The 22,047-nt window shown below is 39.9% G+C and overlaps 1 protein-coding gene across 3 annotated transcripts in view; it reads right to left on the reverse strand.

Annotated features, from left to right (window-relative positions):
* Nucleotides 1-900: 900 nt before the first annotated feature.
* Nucleotides 901-22,047, reverse strand: part of LOC131064581 (glutamate--glyoxylate aminotransferase 2) — a 193,264-nt gene continuing 172,117 nt past the window's right edge. For all 3 annotated transcript variants that reach the window (XM_057998940.2, XM_057998797.2, XM_057998875.2), the window contains 3 exons: nucleotides 1,762-1,853; nucleotides 1,508-1,664; nucleotides 901-1,385 (listed from right to left, as the gene is read on the reverse strand). In XM_057998940.2, the coding sequence (XP_057854923.1) occupies nucleotides 1,259-1,385; nucleotides 1,508-1,664; nucleotides 1,762-1,853 (376 nt within the window). In that variant the 3' untranslated portion in view covers nucleotides 901-1,258. The remainder of the gene's footprint in view (nucleotides 1,386-1,507; nucleotides 1,665-1,761; nucleotides 1,854-22,047) is intronic.

Here is a 22,047-nt window from a genome sequence, read left to right on the forward strand (position 1 = left end):
CTTCCTAGTTAGACTATCGTATCATATTTCACAAATTATATAAGACCTCTCAAACTTTGTTTTATATTAATCATCTACTTGTCAAATAATTTGCCTTCTCTTTTAGTGATCTTATCAAACTTGGGTTGTTTTAAGACAAAGATTCTACCTCTCACAAGTTGTTTCAAACTTCTATAATCCTACTTGGTACTCATTCTTCTATCTGTTGACAAGATTAAAATTTACTCTTCCCACTATATACATATTTTATTAAGTTATTTTTTCCATGTGCTCAATTTGAGGTTGGATCTTGTATTGATACTATGTACCTTGAATGTTAAGCTTCATATGTTAGCCTGCCTGTACCTAAGGGCATAGATGTGTAAGGTATACTATAATATTATTGTGGGCATTCTCATTATTAAGTTGGTCTATCCTCATGCCATATCAATGAATGGTGTAAAAACATAGGCAAACCCTCTAACCATATAATCCAGTTCATTCCAATTCTATTTCTATAATATAAATGTCGACTCTTCTCTTGGGTATCTTTCGACGCTTCATATTGTTTCTTTCATTTACTTGTGGAGTTTATTTGAAGTTTGATATAGCCAAGTGTGTATGATATATGAAGCAGAAGTTTCTATCCACTACGAAGGTATTACAAAGCATTCATCGGTTCATTTACCATCAAATTTAAAGTTGCTGAGAGTTTATTTGGAAAACACTAACCAACAAAACTAAATATGCCAAAACTGTCTTATTAAATCCAACAATATGCAAGATAACAAGGAAACAAACTGCAAGACAAAAAAATGATCTTTATATGAATTGGTGACATTCAGAAAATTATTTTCAGAACTTATCATCAGTCAGAATTTATCTACATTTTAGATGCATTAATAAGGTTAAGTCTCTAGCTGAAGAGATCCAACAACTGCATTATTGATCACCAAATCAAGTAGGTACTGGCATTCTCTTTTTTGTAAGTAATATTGTCACTGAATTCTCCATAAACGTAAGAAAAGTCTGGTAAGACTATACTGCATATGATGCATTTTTACAATCTGTTGTCTATTGTGGGAAAATAGAAAAAGCATATGAAATATAAAACACTTTAGACAGAAAAATCACATAAGCTGCCAAAGTTGAGCAAGCAATGCAAATTAAGTGGTCAATGGTTAACAATATTACTTAAATACTAGGCAGGCAAATCAAACCATATGAAGTAATGCCACAGGAATGGTTAAAACTTAAATAAAGTAGAAACAGTATCTCTTCACATTCTTGACCATGAGTAACCTTCATACTTTTGCATGAACTCATCATTGAATTTCTTAAAACTGGCCATTATCTCAGGCATTTCTTCTTCAGGTGGTAATATTGTTGTTCTCAAGTGGAAATCCCTGTGTAAACCACATAATATTAGGAGAAAGCAATAATTCATAATGACAATTCCTAGACAATAGAAAAAAGCCAAACAATTGCAGCAAGCTGCAACAAGAGAGATGTAATTATGAAATATTACCCTGCTTTTTGACCAAATCCAGAACCAGGTACAGTAGATATTCCTGTGGCCTCTAGCAATTTGAGACAGTAAAATACATCTGGAGCCTTTCCAGCCTCCTTTGCAGCTGCTATAGCTTTCGGTGGCAATTTTAATTGCGGGAATGAATACATGGCCCCTAGATCAAACAATTCATTTGTCATGTCCAGTGAAAAATGAATGAAGAAAATATTGACGAAGGTAGCGTTTTCTGAAATATTTACATACAGACTAACCTTCTGTGAAATTGCAGACAACATTCCGACAACTATTGAATCCATCAGTCATTATTTGAGCTCTTCTCCTCAGTGACTCAAGTATTGCCTTGCTGTATGCATCAAGCAAATGTCTTGTTATACTCATAAAAAGAAATAAAAGCTGACAACAAAGTAAGATGTTAATCTCGAAAGTTGAGATTGTGGAATGACAAGACAATGGTACCATAATTAGATGTTGAACAATGCATAAAAATCATCCCTATATTATGAACTGATTTCTATTTCAGTTTATGGGCATCATAAACATCTAGATGCATACAGAATTGTAACTTTACGTATTGAAATCAACTGCTATGCGATATGGTCAAGTGATTTGATTCTGCCAGATGGACAATAAACTGTCTTGACATATCCTCAAAGTCATACAAAATCAATATGAGTGCCTCATTTGACATTTTCTTATTCAACCTTGGGTAAGGCATATTAGAAGCAGAAAGGCAAATCATAGTCTGGCCATATTCTTATAACAAAGATGAAGTCACAAGTGATGCACTGCAAAACATGGACTGGTAATGGCATAATTAGAGCCAACCATAGAAATGGTGTTAGAATATAAGCACAAGAAAGAGAACAAATGAAAATACATAAATATAAGAAAAATATATACACAGTTGCATGCAATGAAGCAAAGTTGGGAATAATTGTTAACGCTGCAGACCCAAATTACTTAATAATAGAAAACGGAAAAAAATCCACTTCAAGTATACATATGAGATGCACAAGTTGCAATTTGATCACAAGCATCACACACCCACTTCATCAATACACTCCACATCAATAAACACACACAATACCATAGTTGAACTACTCGCCGAAAACTCGGTGAGTTGCAAAACTCGCCGAGTTTTCCGGCGAGTAATAACGACTTTTACTCGCCAGATAACTTGCCGAGTTTGCAGCAAGTTTTTGGCCAAAACTCGGCGAGTCCAAGTAAAAACTCGGCCGCTTGTGCTTGATAATGCAAAATGGCAGAAAGGAGATTCATTTTGTGTTTTCACTTTTCTCTTTGCTTTCTAACTTTTCAATTTTTTTTATTTTGTAGATGATTGGTGGCAAAATTGGGGTGGAAACACCCCCCATCTCAAAAAAATTGCCCTCAGAGTCTTATGTCAGCCTTGTAGTTCATCCAATTGTGAGCGCAATTGGAGCTTGTTTGAAGCAATCCACACAAAGAAGAGGAGCAAGTTAGTGCAGAAACGCCTCAATGATCTCGTCTTTGTGCAATATAACCTTCGATTGCGCGCAAGGAAGGTAGAGGAAGTAGAAGGTGGTCCAACTGACTTGGATGATATTGATCCTTACAGTGATTGGACATCATAGGAGCAGCCTCCATTGTTTTCCGAGGGTGAGATCACTGATTTGGAGAGGTAGGCTATGGAGGAGGGGGGTGGATTTGGTTTCACGCTGGATGACATTGAGGAGGAAGAGGATGGGGATGAAGAGTCATTGCCAGTGCCACAAGAAGGTGGAGACATAGCTTCAGCCATGATGGAGGATGAGCCAGCCATACCGAGCGAGGAGGCACAAACACTCACACGCCCACTGCAGACTTCTAGGACTGGACCCTCTAGATCTACCTCTCCCAAATTTTTTGCTAGAGCTGGGAAGAGGAAGTTGTAATTGTAATTTGTAATGATGTATTTACTTTTGGTTTTACAAAAACTATTTACTATATTGCTTTCAGGCAGCTATCAGCATTCCTCATGAGGATGGGATTTTGTAGACACTTTGCATTTAAATATATCTAGAATCAGCTTTTTTCTTTTGTGTTGTCATTTATTGACTCATTGGATGCATCTTCTCATTAAATTTTGCAAAAAAAATGCATTTTTAATTAAATTTAAGCGTGTTTTTAAGTTGCGGAGTTTTTCCGAGTTTTTGCCGACTTTTTTTCCCAAGGGATTGGCAAGTTTTGCCGAGTGGTGAGTAGTTCAACTTTGCACAATACAATGCTCACACATTCCCGTGCAACACTATTCGCACATCATTGTGTACTAACAACACAACACTGCTTACATGCATAGCATGGCCCTGCACATGGTGCTATCCAATCAAATGTGGCATTGGTGTGTATATCTATTTTGGAAAAAACATTTTATGATCATTTTGCACTACTAGCTAATCTGTAGGATCACCTACGAATCAGAACATCAGTCTCAGAGCTGAAGCTCTTCTTACATGCCAATGGAAACATCCCTACAAAGCTAAGGGAATGTGTTATGACCTTTTTCACACATCGCCCCATTGCAAATGGGGACCCCCAGTTTTTTGCATTTTAGGGTAGTGTTTTGAGTCGCCAATCTTTGCAAGTCTAGAGTTAAGGGTTTTCGGAGGGTTTTCTAAAATTCCTTAGGTCAATTGGATCAATCATGATCAAATGAACATTTTGACATCACAAAAGTGCTAAGACAAGTCAAAGGACGAAAAATGCAACTGCTTAGGGCCAATTCTGAAAACTTCCTATTTTTGTGGAATTTTGCTTTTTTGCTTTTTATTTTGGCACTTTAGGACCAATCCGGGAAGCGGCTTTTCACTTGCTTTTTTGCTTTTTGCTTTTTTTTCAGCTTTTTTGAAAGTTTACCTAGGATTTGGTCATTCAAGTCATGGTAACAAGGTTCCTATCTTCGAAATGAAAAGTTTGTATCTCCAAGTATGAAAAGCAAGGGAAAATCTCCAAACAAGGCATTGATCTAGAAAGTTTCAGATGAACGTGACAACAAGCAAATTCCTACAAACACATAGCAAAAAACGGCATGAGAACAAGCAAACTCCTACAAACACATAGCAAAAAATGGTGTGAGAACAAGCAAACTCCTACCAACACATAGAAAAAATGGTGAGACAACAAGCAAACTCCACCCAACACGTAGCGAAAATGGCATGACAACAAGCAAACTTCACCTAACACATAGCAAAAATGACTTGGTAGCAAGTGAAGTCTGCCCAACACTTTGGAAAATTCCTTGTCCAAGTAGCAAGTCTGCCCAAGGAGAGGATAAGAAAATTGGTTAAGTGATGACACTTTGGGGAGAAAAAATTCAAAATATTGGCTGTGTTGATACCTTGGGGAGAAAAATTTCAGAATGTTGACTAAGTGTTGATACCTTGGGGAAAAAAAATTCAGAATATTGGCTAACTGTTGATACCTTGGAGAATATAAAATTTGAAAATTTAGTTAAGTGTCAAGGAAATTCCCTAAGCAAGTAGCAAATCCGCCCAAGGAAAGTGAAAACGGTAAAGCAAAATCAAAGGCAAAGGATAAAATTTGCCCATTGAGAGGAAAATGGAAATATGATTAAAATAAAAAGTGAAAAGCATGAGGAAATTCGCCTAAGGGAAAGAATTCGAGAAAAAATTGGCCAAGTGTTGAAAAAGTTCAAAATTGCAAACTTCCAAGACATTCTCCGGGAGAATTTCAAAGCCAATTTCCACACTTGAGGTCAAAATTGGAGTGATTTAATAAAGAATTTCGCCAAACTTCAAAACAACTTTCACTTCAAATTGTCTTGCTTTTATTATGCTTTTTAGGGGCAAATACTTTAATTTCCAAAATTTTCATAAGTTAAAATTAACCTTTGAAAATTTCTTTGAACTTTGCACTCCAAGATGGGAACAAAAATCCAACCCCCTTATTGTTTTCTAGCTTAGAAAGTATTTCATGATTTTCAAGAGGTAAATGTCAGCTCAAGGAGGACCTTCAAGGAAAGTTCAAATGAAGTTTGCCAACAAGGGAGCACAACTAGAATTTAAAATCATTTCAAAGTGGAAGAGGCTTGGAGACACCAACCTTGGTCATGTTGACTTTAAAGACAATCAAGGAAAGATTGAGGAGAGGAGTAGAAAAGAAAGAAGAGTTCAAGAAAGAAAATGAGCAGTTGAAGAAATATATCCAACACTTGATCAAACCCATTGATCAAGGAGATGCACTAGCTCCTCCACTCTTGACTCTTCCATAGGAAATAGTTGGAGAATTTAAAGAAGGGAAAGTGACAGCTGAGAAACTAAAGAATGCATGTGAAAGATACCCACCACTGAATGGATTGCTGATTTGTTTGTTTAATTCAGTTCTTTGGCCAGCGTATGCGTTTTTTTGGATTTTTGAGGTTAATGCTTGAAACTTGACAATGTAGAATGAATACAAATGCAATACATAAAGAAATAGTGACCGGAATCAAATTTTCAGACTTCTGCTTTATTTATCAGCAATGAATAATTTCAAAGAATAGTTAAATGCTATCATTCAAAGCCAAACTAACATACCATGTGTCCTGAGCTTGCCTAGTAAGGCTTATTCTATTGCCTGAACTGAAGAATATGATGAAACTGGAGCTTCCACAATGAGACAACAACTCCAAAATGTTTTATTGACCCTAACATGAATTATCAAAAACAATTAACGAAGAAATATGCAGACCTAGATGGAATTCCAACTTCTTGCTAGGAGAAGCTCCAATTTGGTGTGCTCTTTACCCACTGATTTGCTCCTATAGCTCCAGTATGAATCAATCCTCCCAAACAAACACTGGAATTCTTCTTATTAGCCCCTAACAATGATTTTTATAACAAAAATTCTAGTTAAAACCCTCCAATTTATTTCTTTGGTGTCCCAGGCTGTCTCCAAATGGTACGATTCAGCTGCAGGATGAATAGCTGAACCAAATTAATAAAATAGAGTCTGAAATGACTTCTAAACCTGCTGTGATCTGAAAATCAGATTGTCTCCTTGCTGTAGCAGTTGCAAAACTCATAAAATTGGCCCTTTTTGGCAAGATATGAGCTTCCCAGGCAAATAAATGTAGTGTAGATGAGGGGGATTTCATCCTCTCACCCAAGATTTGAAGGTTTCCGTCTCCAAATCCCAAAACTAACCCTGCAAGAAATGTTGCAGACCTGCAATTACCAATGCTCTCCAAAAAACAACTTCAATAATAATTGAAATGCTGCCCCCAATGTCTTTTTAACATGCCTCAAACCCGAATTCGAATTTGGGGTTAGGGTTGTACTTTTGGCATTATAAAACATGTTAAATTGTTTCTCTTTATTAAAAAAATACTTCCCCTAAGTGGTTTGACCCATTGAGGGTCTAATTCCTCATTAAAAGTGGCCATATATTTAAGTTATAACTTCTAGGGAAATGTACCAAGGGGCCACTTTATTATAATATAAAGTTACTTTTAAAACACCATTTAAATAAACTTTTTCTATTTTTAAAAAAAGCAACTTTATAACATGATATTATAAAGATTATTTGATATAAATCCACTCAAGCCCAATTTTTGGCTAAGTATAAACCTTTTGCACCCAAAGTCATCCCCTGTCCACTAAATTCACCTACAGAGATGGCTAACAAATGAATCTATGACTCCCGAGTGTTCACTGGAAAAATGGGGACATTACAACATGGTCAACAACAGTAAGGAAGCTATCACATTCGTGGAAAATTTGATGTTAGCATATGGGCAAACTTCTTCATTACTCTCTAGAATTCAAGACATGGTAGTAATGCGGGAGGATCTTCAAGATATTCAGAACAAAGTAATCCCATGCTTAAAAGTAGTGAAAGGAATTCCCAAACAGGAATTGATAGATGGACAGGTGATTGCAGCTGGAGATATTTACGATTTCAACACATGGTATTGGGCATTGATAGCAAGAAATGAAGTTTTGGAAAAGGTAAAGGTTGACAGTGTCAAAATTGAGGAGCTGGTTCAAGAAATTCAGAATAAGGTTTCCTTGTGGCTGCTAATGTACTTGGGAAGGAAACAATTCAAGAAAATGAAATGCACGTGGAAAATCTGAAGATCAAAGTTCAAGAGAATTTCTTCAGTGTCAAAGGACCAATCCTTAAGAAAAATTTGACTAAGGCATCAAGTTTCTTTTCCATCAAGGATGCTGATGACTTGGATGTAATGGAATTCAAGATAAACATGTTGCCACATGTCACAATGGAAGAGGTTAATCCTTGTCTCCAGGTTTATCGAATATGCTGCGATAGAAAGAGGATAAGGATGCATTCTTCTAGAAGAAAGCTCTTTGTGACACGTGTCTTTCTTTTGTTTGCTCTTATTGGATAACTACTGCAAGCCCTAGTTGAGATATTTATGTTTTAATCTCAGCCATTGATCTTTGTTTGATCTCGGCCTTTCATCTATTTTCAAAACTCTATATAAACCCCTCTTCGCTCATGTGTATGGGAGAGATTGGTGAAATTGTTGCTTAAGACTATTAAGACAATAAAGCTCATTTGCATTGCTTTGAATCTCTATGTTATCTTCTAGTTGCATGGTTTCATATTTTCTTCAATATAGAATAGAGTTTGCTTCATAAAGTTAAATGAATGCAAGATTTGATGGTATTGGTTGGTGAAATACTTGCTCATACTTTTGATGAACAAATGATTTTTGTTCATTGTGTAGAATTAGCTTGAGCATATTTTGTGGATGTTTAACTTCTACTTTTGAATAAATATTGTTCATTTTGATGGTATTGTTCATAGTATGAAATTATAAGCACAACCCTTGAAGATTGCACCCGCTTTGTTTAGTTGTTTAAGTTGGAGAACCAAAGCGTGGTTTAGTTTCACCCAATCATTACCGTCTCTTAAATTCTTAGGAATAGTATAAAATTCTTAAACCCTTTTCCTTTTTATCCTTTTTTTGAAATCCAAAACAAAAAATCCCCAAAAAATAAAGCTGAAAGTCTTCATTCTGAATGAAATTCCCAAGTCCTCCTTGGATTACCAACATACATCACCAAAAGAGCTATATCTAACATTAAAGTCACTAGTTCACAGTAAAAACATTGGAATCGCCATATGATCTTCTTTGCAATCTTAGCATGCGCGGTGATTTTATTCAAGAGAGAATAGAGTGTCTTTTGGGCATCATTATTCTGTGTTTGGTGTGTCATAAAACACACACCAACATAATACAACACAAATGGTTCAGTTTGTGAAAATTCCAAAGAATATTGAAGAAATGGTCAAGGGATGCATACCAAAGGTCTCAATGGATGTTCAATGAATGCTCAAGATAGCCTTGAAAATGCAATGCCAACAATTCATTGTACAATTCTGCAACTTCATAAATTAAGTCAAACCAGCATTGCAAAACCCCGCACAACTTGCAATTAGTCAATTTAGATATTCCCATGATTGAAGTCAAATTTGATGCCTTGGCACTACTTATACAGATTCAACAGCTTGAAGCATACTTCTCCATCAACAGCTTCATCAACACCAAGAAGATTTCCTTCACAATGCTAAAAATGCCTGCTTCAATGTCCAATTGGTGCCAAGCACTCAACACACAATACAACAAGCATAAATAGCCAATTTTGGCCTGGAAAGCTTTTGTCATTCCTTTGCAAGAGGAATTTTACCCCTTCAAGCATTATGAGATTAAATACATGAAGTTCCAGCAACTGTGCCAACAAAAGGAGCAATTTGTGGAAGAATACACCAAGTACCATGACTACTTTGCACACCTATATAAGAATTTTCTTGAGCAACAAAAAATGCTCAAATACATAAGTTAATTTACCTTCTATCTATGCTAAGATGGACTTCTTAACCTAAAATACCTTGGGACAAGCATTTTGTAATGTGTCCAAGATTGAGGCCAAGGCAAAACTAAAGCAAAAGTCTTCCTGAGGAGGAGACTAGATGCAAGCTTTTCCCATAGAGGCAGCATCCTCTTGTGCAAAAGTAGTCAAGATACACCAAACCAACTATGCAAATCCCTAGATATTCCCATCTACACCAGGCCAAGATAAGGGTAAAAAGCTGCAATAAAGTAATATGGAGTTCCATCATCATTCACTAGCTCTCACAATGATGCTGAATGATATGCACAACGGTCCATGATCATGCAAATCACATCAAATTCCAACTCTATCAAGGATTCTTCAAATGTTACAATGCTTCTTAACCAAAATCAGAAAAAATCATTCATACAATGTAAAAAGTTGAATGAGTGATGAAATCTGCAAGAAGTTGCAATCAGACTTGTTGGCCATTTAGAGGAAGGAGAAGGATGTCTCACTGATAGCTCACGAGTTCTCAAAAGATAGGTTGAGCAGAAAATTGAGAAGTTCGAGAAATAGTTGACTGAAGCTGAGCAAATTTCATTGGGTTTACAGGTTATAAGATTTCCCAAAAAGAGAAAAAACCAAATGAGAAGAGAGCAACTTTGTTTCACATGTCAGGAGACTTGGACACCTATTCACAAATGTGGGATTAATAAGGAAAAGGATTTATTTGCAGCCAAGTGTTGTCAAGGACAAAGAAACAAATGAAGCTATAGAATTTGAAGAAGATGGCCTAACTCAAGAAGGAAGTATGTTAGAGTCCCAGTTTGTCTCCAATGAAGTGCAGGTATCTTAATTTGACGAGGAATTGTTTGAAAATGATAACATAGCAGCAGCCTTGATCATGCATTCAGATCAAACAATTAAGTATTTTAAGGCCTTTGATGAACTTGACAACGCCATTGAAGGATTAGATGAATCATGTGCAATTTTCAGCAGTAGGTCACTTATGCATGATTGTATTTTTAAGGCGAATAGAAGTAACATGGAAGGTCCCAAATTTGATGAGGAAGTGGATGTAATTGAGGACACCTACTTGGTAAATTCTGAAATGGAAAAGATCAACATCTTGTTGGAAGAAGGCCCATCCTATGTATCTGAAAATATTGCAGCAGATGGTGAAATATCTATTGACCAAGGGGCTGTCCAAACTTGTCAGTCTAAAATATGCCAAGAAGGTGACACTCAAGGGGCTTCTTTGGAGGGACCAATCAGAAAATGTAGTTCAAGATGATGGATTTGAGACACATAGTTTGAAGAATCAGCTGAAGGTCACCGATGATATGATTATTGCAGCCTTAGTACATTTTGATGAGACACAAGATCATTGAAGACCTCTACTAGAAGGCCCAGATTGATAGGAGAAAAAGGGGCATGGGAGGTGAATGTTATCTTGCAGATTTCCAAGTGGTCGAAGGAGCTCTAGGGTCAAAGGAATTTGATTAATTACATTTAATTTCAGACAGAGATCATATCTTTGAATTTGTTGGAGTGTATGCTGATGCATTGAAAAGAAAGGAGGATGAGGTCAATAAGCTCATCATGGAGCTTAAAAATACTAAGGAGACATTGCAGAATACACAAATGTCTTTTCTAGAAGCAGAAAATCATCTTATTGTCACTGAACAGTTGAGGGAGAAGGATAACATGGAAAAGGCAAAGGAACTCATACAGGTGATTGAAGAACTTGACTAAATTTGAGATGACTTTGACTTAAAGCAGTGTCCTAAATTGGCATTTTCAGATTCAGGGCCGCAGGATAGGTGGTCTAAGTTGGAAACAGGGAATACTTTCCAAATTGTTCACAACCCTCTATTTGTGATGAGTGCTAATTTGATTTTGGATAATCCACTCTTCGAGTTGGATGATAAGGTGACTCATGCTCTCGATGATACAAATGAGATGTGGGATCGAGGTGTGGTGTGCAATTATGAGGAGGAACAGGTTGAAATGTCCGTTGGGCCACCGAACATCGTTGGTGATTTATTTCCTACAGAGGATTGAGATGGAGTGGATGGCCCTTGTTTGATGGGTGACCTTGAGGGGTTACCGCAAGATAGAGAGTACTTTGGTAGTCTCCAATTTGTTGAGGCAAATATCATTAATGTTGAACCTACAAGCATCCTCAAAAGCACTCTCGGTTTGGGCTAGATGGGAATCAAAATAGCACAACAATGTGGTGGAATCACTCTTTAGGTTGGTAACTTGGTATCTATGCACAAAATCCTTTTCAGGGATTATTGGTGACTAATGATTCTGAAAGAAACATATTGTGGAGTATTGTGAACCAAAAAGGTGATAATAGTGCTAATGTTACTTCTTATTTCAGTTTTCATATGAGTCCATTTGAGTTCCTGCAAGTGGACTGGAGAGAGATTTTCAGAAGAACTTGGTATTCCCGAGTTGGAGACTTTGGGAAAGACACTTCTAGCAATGGGAATGAGAAGAGATTTCATTTTGGCCAAAGATATTCAGTATTGCAGCTATGTTTTTCTTTGCAAGTGTTGTATCTTGAAAAATCAGATTTGCTCAGCTACAGATTTAAGCAACTTCTGTCCAATTAGCTGAACATTGGAGTTAGTTTGGACCTTAGATAGAATGGATAAACAAGTTTGGTTAACCAAATGGGGTGTTGGTTGCATGTTTGGGCACCAAATTATTACTATTGTTTATGTTCAGGCTGCACGTGCATTCAGGATAGATTAAATTTCAGTGACAAACACTATGTGGGAGTGCAAAGGGTTGGGAATGAGAGAGCTAATGTTGACTATGTTGAGTTGATTCCTACAGTGCCTTTGATTCGTTTATTCGAAGAGTAATTCTCTAAGGAGTTGACCAAATATTTACAAAATTTCATTGATCTTCTTTCAAGCAGTTTATGGGAGGTCTATAATTAATAATATAGGTGTTCACTAGGATAGTGCTTTGAGTGGATGGTGCTACAGACCTCCTAGGCTGATTTGGGACCCTCGGATTGTGGTTGATTTCATTATGGTTCGGTCTGGTAATTTTGGGGTTGAGTTGGCATTGCTTGAGGACAAGCAATCTTTGGGAAGGGAGAACTGTAATGTCCTTATTTTTGACTTAGTGAACCCGTGAAAGTAATTAATTAATTCTAAGTTTTCCAGACAAGTATATTAAAAGACAACTTCAATTAATTATTCATAAAGCGACTAAGTGTCTAGATATTTAATATTTAAATAGGTCACTTTTTGGAGCAATAAGGATAAAATATTTTATATGTGTGATTTTAATTAATTCTTTCTAGAAAGTTCCTGAAAAAGGTTATATAAGGAGGTAGAAGGTTCATTTGTGATACAAAACATTGAGAACTTATTGTTTTCTCTGTAGAGATTCCGACATTTGTGCTTGTGAGCCAAACCCTTGCTTGTGGGATGAAAACCCAAAGGTTTTCTGGAGCTGAGGATGAAAACCCTTGTGCTTCACTGGAACAAATCCACACAGGTATCATCATAGTGCTGAAAGTTGAAGCAAGGACGAAACACCTCATTCTTGATGCATTCTTGAGATTTCAGGATTGCCAGTTTGATTTTGGAAGTTGAGGTAGATGTTAAAAAAAGGTTTTGGAAAAAATAATCGGAATGTTGGTTCTTGAGCTGTTTGTTTGTGTGTTGGAGAGAAATATGTTGAATACTAAAATTGTAATCAGCTGGTCTGAGATTTAGCTGATCCTCTTAATAGTGTGAAAGGATGGAATAAGATAATTCCAAGGATTTAAAGAGCCTGCACTAAAAGGCAAAAGGTGGAATCGAGTAGCTAAAGCAACAAAATTATTAAAGGAATTGACCTGTTAAAAAAATGCCATTGTTTTAAGTATTTAGTGGTGAATTCATTATGCATTTAAAGAGTATATCGCATGAGCTATTGTGGAAAGGAACTGCAAAAGAAAAATTCAAAGACTAGCAGGTGAGGCAAACGTAGAGGAGTTGATTTTTACTTGGTTTGGAGACACTGAATATAATCATCCTTGGCCGATTTAATTGAGAAAGATTTAAATCTTGATGGCCTTTATTCTCATTAAGGCATATATTTTGATCGATTTGAGTTAGGATTTCCTTTTCTTTAGTGTGGCTGGTAAAGAAAATTTAGTTAATGTGAGAAATCAAGCCATGGGTTTATTGGGAACTTATACTGGCACTTCTACACTAAATACCTTGCTGCAGTTTAATATACTTCCATTGCTTGGGTATTGGAGATTAGTATTTTCTGCTTGGGATGTGATTTATTGCTGTAAACTTACTCCCTGCTTGCCCTTTACTCTCTGCAAACAAATCTCTGTTCATGGCATGAACATTCACTGGGTCAAGCAGCAACATTAAGGAGCAGTTGTCTACTTTCTGGTGTGAGAGTTTACCAGCTCTTGGCATGAAGGAACTTTGAGAAGATTAGCCAAGTCGAGATATCTTTCAAATGCGTGGAAGTTGAACATTCCCTGAGCGTGGCTTATGCAAATCTCTACAGTTGTGTTTACAATCATTCTTGGCATGAGGTTATTAATTTGGTGCGAGCCTCATTGTTTGCTGTGGAAGTTCTATTATTTGCTTGTTTGCTTGGCATTAGAAGATATAATGGAACAATTGTTACCTGGCTTGGCTTTCTCTTACTCCTGGCATTAGACTCTCATTGTTTGGAGTGTGGAGCTAGGGTCTGGGCCTTCCTTTGGTAGCAGAAATTGGATGCATTGTTGAACTTGAATTTTTTATATGTGATGCAAAAAAACGTGGGTTTCCAGCACTGTGTGAAGCTAAAGTACAGTTGATTAAGTCTATGAATTTCAAATGCTCAGTTAAGATGATTATCACTTTGATTTGCTTCTTGTTGGGCACTTTAGACCTACACAGAGTCTTTCCCTTTATACTTTGCAATGATAAGGGCTGGCTGAAGGTGTCTGAGTAATAGTGAAGTCTGCTCATGTGTGGGATTGAAGATTCAAGACCCTTTTTCTAGTGCTCAAGTCTACAGCAAACTTTCCAAACTTGGTTTCATGTCTGTTCACTAATCATTGACTGAGAAACGAGTTTCTGAGCATAACCTGGGAGATTAGAGTGCTGGAAAGATCTTTGAAAGTTTCATATTATCTCCACACTGTTTGAAGAGACTGTTTTCAGGCTAGTTTCAGATTGGCTCTTTACATTAGACTGAAGCTTGCATTGCCAGTAACAAAGGTACACCTAGAAATTCAATTAATTTAATCTCAGTTCACCATGGAATATATCCGACCATTAGTATGACATGTTGTTAGCTTTTGTACTCAGTTTTGAAATAATCATTCTGCTATAATCTTCAGTTATATACCTTTAAAATTAAGGACAGCATTATACCTTGGTTCTTGGTAAGAAATACTTTTGGTTCAAACTGCTGTGTAAGTTCGTCATTATTCCTTCTCTATTTGTTCTCTTAATTATGCAAATACACTTCTGCTATATCACCAAACCAATTTCCTTACCTCTGCAATCACTAAAAGTAAGACATTACATCTGCAAGCAAACCATTTGAAAAAATTAGAGTGAAAGAGTGCAAAAAATTTGGTCTAAAACAGGAGAGGTTCTTACATTGGCCATTATGCATGCTTTGGCCAAGTTCAAGGCATATCTTATGGGAGGTAAGTTCACTGTCAAAATTGACCACAACAGCCTCAAGTACTTCCTGAATCAACAAGACTTGAATGATAGATAACAAAAATGGGTAAACAAACTCCAAGCTTATGACTTTGACATTGTATATATCAAAGGGAAGAGAAACATAGTTGTTGATGCTTTATCCAAGAGACCACATTTAAGCTCTTTAGTGGAGATTACAGCAGATTGGAGAGAAATACTTTTAGCAGATTAATTTATGAGGGTATTGTTGTGACATTTTCACATTGCCCCATTGCAAATGGGGCCCCCCTACTTTTTAGGTCCTCTTTGTCTTTTGGTTTTGGTTCTTTGGGTCTTTTGCGGCAGTCTTGTTGGTCTCTCTGAGTTAGCAAGTGAGTGGGGTCAATTTGATCAAGTTTGCTTTTCGTTTGAGCAAATTTGGCCAAGTCTAGGGCTCGTTTTGTCAATTTTAGGGTTTTTTTTCTTCAGTCCTAGATTTTAGGGGTTTCCTTTTAGGGTTTTCGAAAACTGAACATTACATTGGAATCAAAGTCCTTCAAGGAACCTCCTAGTGAAATTTGAGCAAATTATGAGCACTTACTATTTTTAGTAAGTTCCACTGCCTCCCGGATTGGTCTAATTTTGCCAAAAATCAAACTTACTATTTTTAGTAAGCTTCTATTTATAGTAAGTCACCCTGCATCCTGTTGTGGCTCTAACTTTGACATTTGAAGCACTTTCTTTTTTGGGAAAGTCTATTTGTGGTAGGACCCTCGTAGACAAACATTGAAGATTGAACATTCTTGAAGATTCATTTGAATCCGGGAAGTCAAAAGCAAGCAGAATGATAAAAAAATGGCTGTTGTCGGGTAATTATGTCATATTGTAATTAGAACGTTACGAGTGTTAAGGGTAGGTGGTTACGTGATGGTTGTCGGCAGTTGGCACCGGACAACCTACACCGACACCTATATATATGTACTTGGTTTCCTATTTCATTGTGAAGTTATTGTGGAACAAAGTGATGTTGTGAATGTACTGGCATTTGACATTAATGAATACTTACATGATACATCTGAGTTCTTCTGTTTACTTGCATTGCTGTATGCTATCATATTTACTACATTTATGTACTGTTATGCACTATTAAAACACACACACACACACACCCCTCGGGGGAAAACATCGGGCGCCGTTGCCAAATTGAACTTGGAATGACGGGAACCCACTACATGGCACTACGATAATGGGGCAACCAGTGAGTGAGGGAACCAACAGCAATCTTGAGGAAGAGCATTAACGAGGGATTTCACCTGCATTCTCTAGGCATCCATCGAAACTTACGTACAGAGGGAGGCCACGACAGAGGATGTCCCTGAGAGCGCAGTGTGGAGTGCCCTTGGCGAAAGTCCCGCCGTAAATCGGTTGATGAACAACTTGCCAAACTTGAAGGCACAAGCATTCCTTGCTCTCCAAACTTACAGGGAAGAAACCTACCACGAGACCCGTCGACAGAAAATTCTGTAGCAATCTGAAGAAAGGAGTCGCCGAGAGGAGGAACGTGACGAAAGCCGTCGACAAACCTTCAACCCCACGGAAAGAAGGAATTGATGCCCGTGACGCTAAATAAGGATAGAAACCGTGTGCCGAGGGAGGAAGAAGACATGCACGAGGCAGCAACAAGGATGCTGAGGTTAGAACAACAAGCAAAACGTCGACGACGACTGAAGAAACTTGCAGAAGAAAGCACAACTGGCAATGATGGCTCTGGTGCTGAGGGCCAAGTTTTTGTACTAATAGAAACAACCAGGAAACGGTTGGGGGACCTTTCCCTAACATTGGAAGAGATTGGTGACGGGAGTACGGTAGAGCTGTACACGTCATACAGAGGTGCTGAGAGCAGGAGGGAAGAGGAGACAGAGACCGAGAACAAAGAGGCAGAGGATACCGGTGCAACCGAAGGTGTCGGGAGGACACAAGGTCACGGTAGTAGACGCAATCTGTTCGGTGTAGGCTCATGACACCCTGGTAGTCAGAGCAACTTGGTGGGACTCAATGGACCAAATCTCAGTGGAGTACCTTCGAAAGGACACTGGCGCCTGGAGGAGTTCCTAGAGGGTCAAGTTCGAGTTCCGGAGGGCAGACTGGGCCGCCGCCAACGAACGTGATGGCAAATCGGCAAAAGTTGCCTAAGTTCACTGGAGATGGGAAAGAAGACCCCATACGACATTGTTGTACATGTGAGACAATCTGGTCAGCCAATGGCGTGGCCGACAGGGTGGAATGGGTGGTGCAATTCCCTGCCACCTTGCGAGGAGTAGCCATCAATTGGTACTCGGATGCTAATAAAACCAAGCTGACAACTTGGGATGAATTGCACAAAGCCTTCGAAACAGAGTTTCGACTCCTCGGAGACGATAATGAAATCGTCGTAGAAATCCTGAGCACCAAGCAAGGGAAAAGTGAGACCATTTGAGCGTATAGCCGATGCTTGAAGGAATTTCTCGGAAGAATGGACAACTAGCCCGACGATGGATTGAAGAAAAGGTGGTTTGTGGAGGGTTTAAAGTCGTCACTCAGAAGGAAAATGAAAATTGTACCCCCCACATCCTACGAAGATGCCTATAGCCGAGCAATGGACCTGGAGAGTGAAGGGAAGACATCCAGGAAAAAGAAAGACAGATCCTCTAGAGAGGAGGACTCCTCCGACGGAAGTAGCAGCGACAAGGGGTCAAGTAAAAAGGTGCAAGCCCTTCAGAAGGATATGCATCACATGATGAAGGAATTCAAAAGCATGAAGGGAAGCACAAGCAAAAATGAGGAAGTGTGGTGTGCGGAATGTAAGGAGGAAGGTCACACTAAAGGCTCCTGTCCAAAAAAGGCCTTCTACGATATTTGCCAAGTGTTGGGACACTCCACCAAAGAATGTCCCTACAACATGAAGACACGGGGAAACCAAGTGCTCTTCACCCGGGAGCAGCCGTCAGCGACAATAGGCACATCGTAGCCTCAAGCCAACACCACCACATCATTTGGCAGTTACAAAGGTAACTGAAGGGAGGAAGAGGCAACAATAATAATAGCAATAACCGGAGTCGAATGCAGTATGCTGCCAAGTGATGGTCGATGATTCAATGTCAGGCATGCAACCAATGGGGACACTTTGCGCGGGATTGCTAGAAAGAGGAGACACCATAGCACTTGTGCAGATGGTGTGGTCCTGGAGACTACGATGAGACAAATTGCCCCAAGCCAAGGGTCAATCTTCTCAATATTGAGAAGACTGGTGATAAAGAAGTACTGGCAATCACCTGTGCTCAAACCAAAAAGGCCACTTATCCCAACCCCCGTATGGAGAGATTACGGGAGGCAAAAGCCAACATTAAGCGCGAGATGACAACAGAATGACGAAACAATGCAGAGGTGGTGAGTACATCATCCCGTACTGAAGCCGAAAATAACATAATTGGGCAAGTCTTGCAAATGGAGGTGCCGATAAGGGTGAAGGACCTTCTAGACACAATGCTACAGCTGAGAACCGCCATTCTCAGTTACGTACAAACCACTACACACGCACCTTCGGGTATAACATAGGCGGAAGTTCTGGTCAGCCCCTCGGCTAACCCAATGTTGTTGGCCTTAAATAGTGGTCGGCATCCTGCGGTAGTGGAAATGGGAATCCTCGGGGCTATCCTCAAGGACACTATTGTGGACGGAGGTTTGGGGGTGAATCTGTTGCCGGAGGATACATGGAAGAAGCTCGGGAGGCCAACACTATGGCCACCCACATTCAACTTGGTGGGAGCAGACCAGCATGGAATCAATCCACTCGGCACCCTGATGGCCCAGCCAGTGACCATTGGCACACAACCCTTCCTACTGGATTTTGTGGTAATCCCACTTAAGAAGAAGGGGTATGATGCCATCTTAGGGAGAGGGTGGCTAGTAACAACAAAGGTGAACCACAACTGGAAGAAGAACACCCTTTCCATGGAGAAAGGGGGGCAGAAGTACACCATTGACCTAAGGACCCAGTTTGTCGGCGAGGAGCTTGCATCATCTGACTCGGATTCAAAGGACTCAAATAGATGGGAGTGGGATTCCTATGAAGTCAAGACGAGAGGGAACCAAACGATGAAGGAGTGCTTGAACTCTATGGTTGCTTAGAAGATGACATTTCCTCACTGAATGGACTCTTCCATTGGCAAATGGAAGATTATGAAGTGCTTCACCCTGCTTGTCACATGCTACAAATTGAGGATGAGCCAGGCGAGAAGGAGTTCTCGCCAAAATACACGAAGTACAAGGAGGGAGACGCCAAAGTAAATGATGTTCCGGTGTACAAATTTTCAAAGGACAAACCAATGTGGTACGAAGACCCCACCGTGAAGGAGACAAACTTAGGAGACACTGTCACCCCTCGAAATATCTGGGTAGGTGACGATTGGAGCCCGGTGCTGAAGGCCGCAACATTCAAAATCTTCGTGGAATACAAGGACGTATTCGCTTGGTCCTACAAGGATCTGAAGGGGGTTCTGCCAGAATTGTGCGTCCATCGGATACCTTTAGTCCCGGGAGCCCAACCGGTACGGAAGAGGCCGTACCGAATGAATAAGAACTATGCTGCCAAGGTGAACGAAGAGATTGAACGGATGCTGGAGGCCGACATCATATTTCGAGTGGAGACAAGTGAGTGGGTCTCGCCGATTGTGATCTCACTAAAGAAGGAGGCCAACCAGATCCGCATCTGCGTGGATTTTTGGTGCCTCAATGTAATCACCATCAAGGATCCGTTCCCTATACCTTTCACAGACAAAATCCTGGAGGAGGTGGCTGGCCATGAAATGTAGTCATTTTTGGACAGCTTTTCCAAATACAATTAGATTTCGATAGCTGAGGAGGACAAGTTGAAGACCACCTTTGTGGTGGAGGACGGAGTCTATGCTTACAACCGGATGCCGTTCGGGTTGTGCAATGCTCTAGCAACATTCTAGAGGATAGTCCTTCACATCTTCGATAAGGTGTCTTTGGGAAATTTTAAAGCCTTTTTGGATGACTAGTCGATTTTCAGTAGCGAAGACGCTCACTTGGTGGCGCTGAGAGAGTGCATGGAGAGATGCCGAAGGGCCACGCTCGCCTTGAATCCGCAGAAATGCAAATTTATGGTACCACAAGGAAAGTTGCTGGGCCATATTGTTTGTAAAGATGGACTGAAAACTGACCCAGATAAGGTACGAGCAATTGTAGAAATGGAGTCGCCCATTGATGTGACGTGAGTCAAGTCCTTCTTGGGACATATAGGATACTACCGGAAGTTCATCAAGAACTTTGCCCAACTTTCATTCCCACTGAACAAACTGACAAGAAAGGCTAACCGTACATATGGGAATTGGCACAAGGGGAAGCATTCGAGGAACTCAAGAGGAGACTGGTGGTAGCACCCATTCTGGCCTATCCAAACTGGGACCGAGAATTCCACGTACACGTGGATGCCTCGTACTATGTCATTGGGGCTACACTAGCACAAGAAGGGGGACATGGGTTGGATCATCCCATCTTTTTTGCCAGTCGGTTGATGTCGAAAGCCGAGAAGAACTACAGTACCACTGAGAGGGAAGCCCTCGGAATGGTCTATGCCGTACAAAAAATTCGGCACTACTTGCTGATGACACCCTTCACTTTCTCTGTGAATCACCAGGCATTGAAGTACCTCGTAAATAAACCCATTATCCAAGGCAGGATAAGCAGGTGGTTACTGCTTCTTCAGGAGTTCACGTTCACAATAATTGTATGGCCAAGCAAGAGCCATGTCATTGCTGATCAGTTGTCCCGAATTAGGTCAGGAGAGCTGCCAGAGGGGGTGAATGATGAATTTCCAGATGCTCACCTATTTAAGATCGCAGTACTACCATCATGGTATACTGCCATCGGGGAATATCCCTCCACCTCCGTGTTTCTGCAAAGTATGCCACCTAGAGAATGGAGGAAACTCGTGTTGAGACTCTGCATGTTTCAGTTGATTAATGGATTGTTGTATAAAATGGGACCCGACCAGGTGTTCGTTGGTGTGTGATGGAGGAAGAGGTGCCAAGCGTCCTGAGGGAGGCACATGAGGGGCCTGCGGGAGGCCATATGGGACAAGACACTACGGCAAGAAAGGTGCTGCTAGCGGGCCTATGGTGGCCCACATTGTATAATGATGCTAGAGAATGGGTAGTAGGTTGTGATATGTGCCAAAGAGCGGGGAAGCCGCTGAAGAGGGATTTCATGCCCCTCAACCCTTCGCATGCTCAGGGATTATTCGAGCGCTGGGGGTTGGATTTTATTGGGCCACTCAAGGCCAGCCGTGCCAGGAGGTGCCGCTACATTGTGGTAGCCACAAAATATTTAACCAAATGGGTTGAAGCACGGGCCTTGCCTGATAACTTAGTCGTAAGTACAACAAGATTCATTTATGAGCAGATCATTACACGGTATGGTATCCCTATGCAGTTGACCAGCGACAGGGGTGGACATTTTGTGAACCATGTCATCAAACTCCTCACTATTGAATTCAAAATTTTTCATTCGTTGTCCAACCCCTATTACCCGCGAGCCAATGGGCAGGCAGAGGCTACCAACAAGATTCTCGTGGGAGTGATTTACAAGTCTTGCGGTGTCGAGGGAGAAGACTGGGAAGAAAAGTTACCTTCGGTCTTGTGGGCCTACTGCACAACCTACAAGGTGACCACCGGCCAAACTCCATTCCAATTGATGTACGGACAGGAAGCTGTTGTGCCAACGGAATTCATGGTGCCAAGTGTTCGGATTGCAATCGAGAATAGACTGGGGGATATGGAGAGCTTGAGGGAGAGGCTGTGTGTCTTGAACAAGTTGGATGAGAAAAGAATGATGGCCCAGTGGGCTACGGAGGCAACCCAACAAAGGAGGAAGTTGTGGCACGACAAGCACTTAAAACGAATGAGGTTTGCTCTAGGACAACTGGTACTGAAATATAATGGGCGTAATGAGATTAAACCAGGCAAATTCAAGGTAAGATGGTTAGGACCATATAAAG

Source organism: Cryptomeria japonica, chromosome 4, assembly GCF_030272615.1.
Source record: "Cryptomeria japonica chromosome 4, Sugi_1.0, whole genome shotgun sequence".
NCBI lineage: Eukaryota > Viridiplantae > Streptophyta > Pinopsida > Cupressales > Cupressaceae > Cryptomeria > Cryptomeria japonica.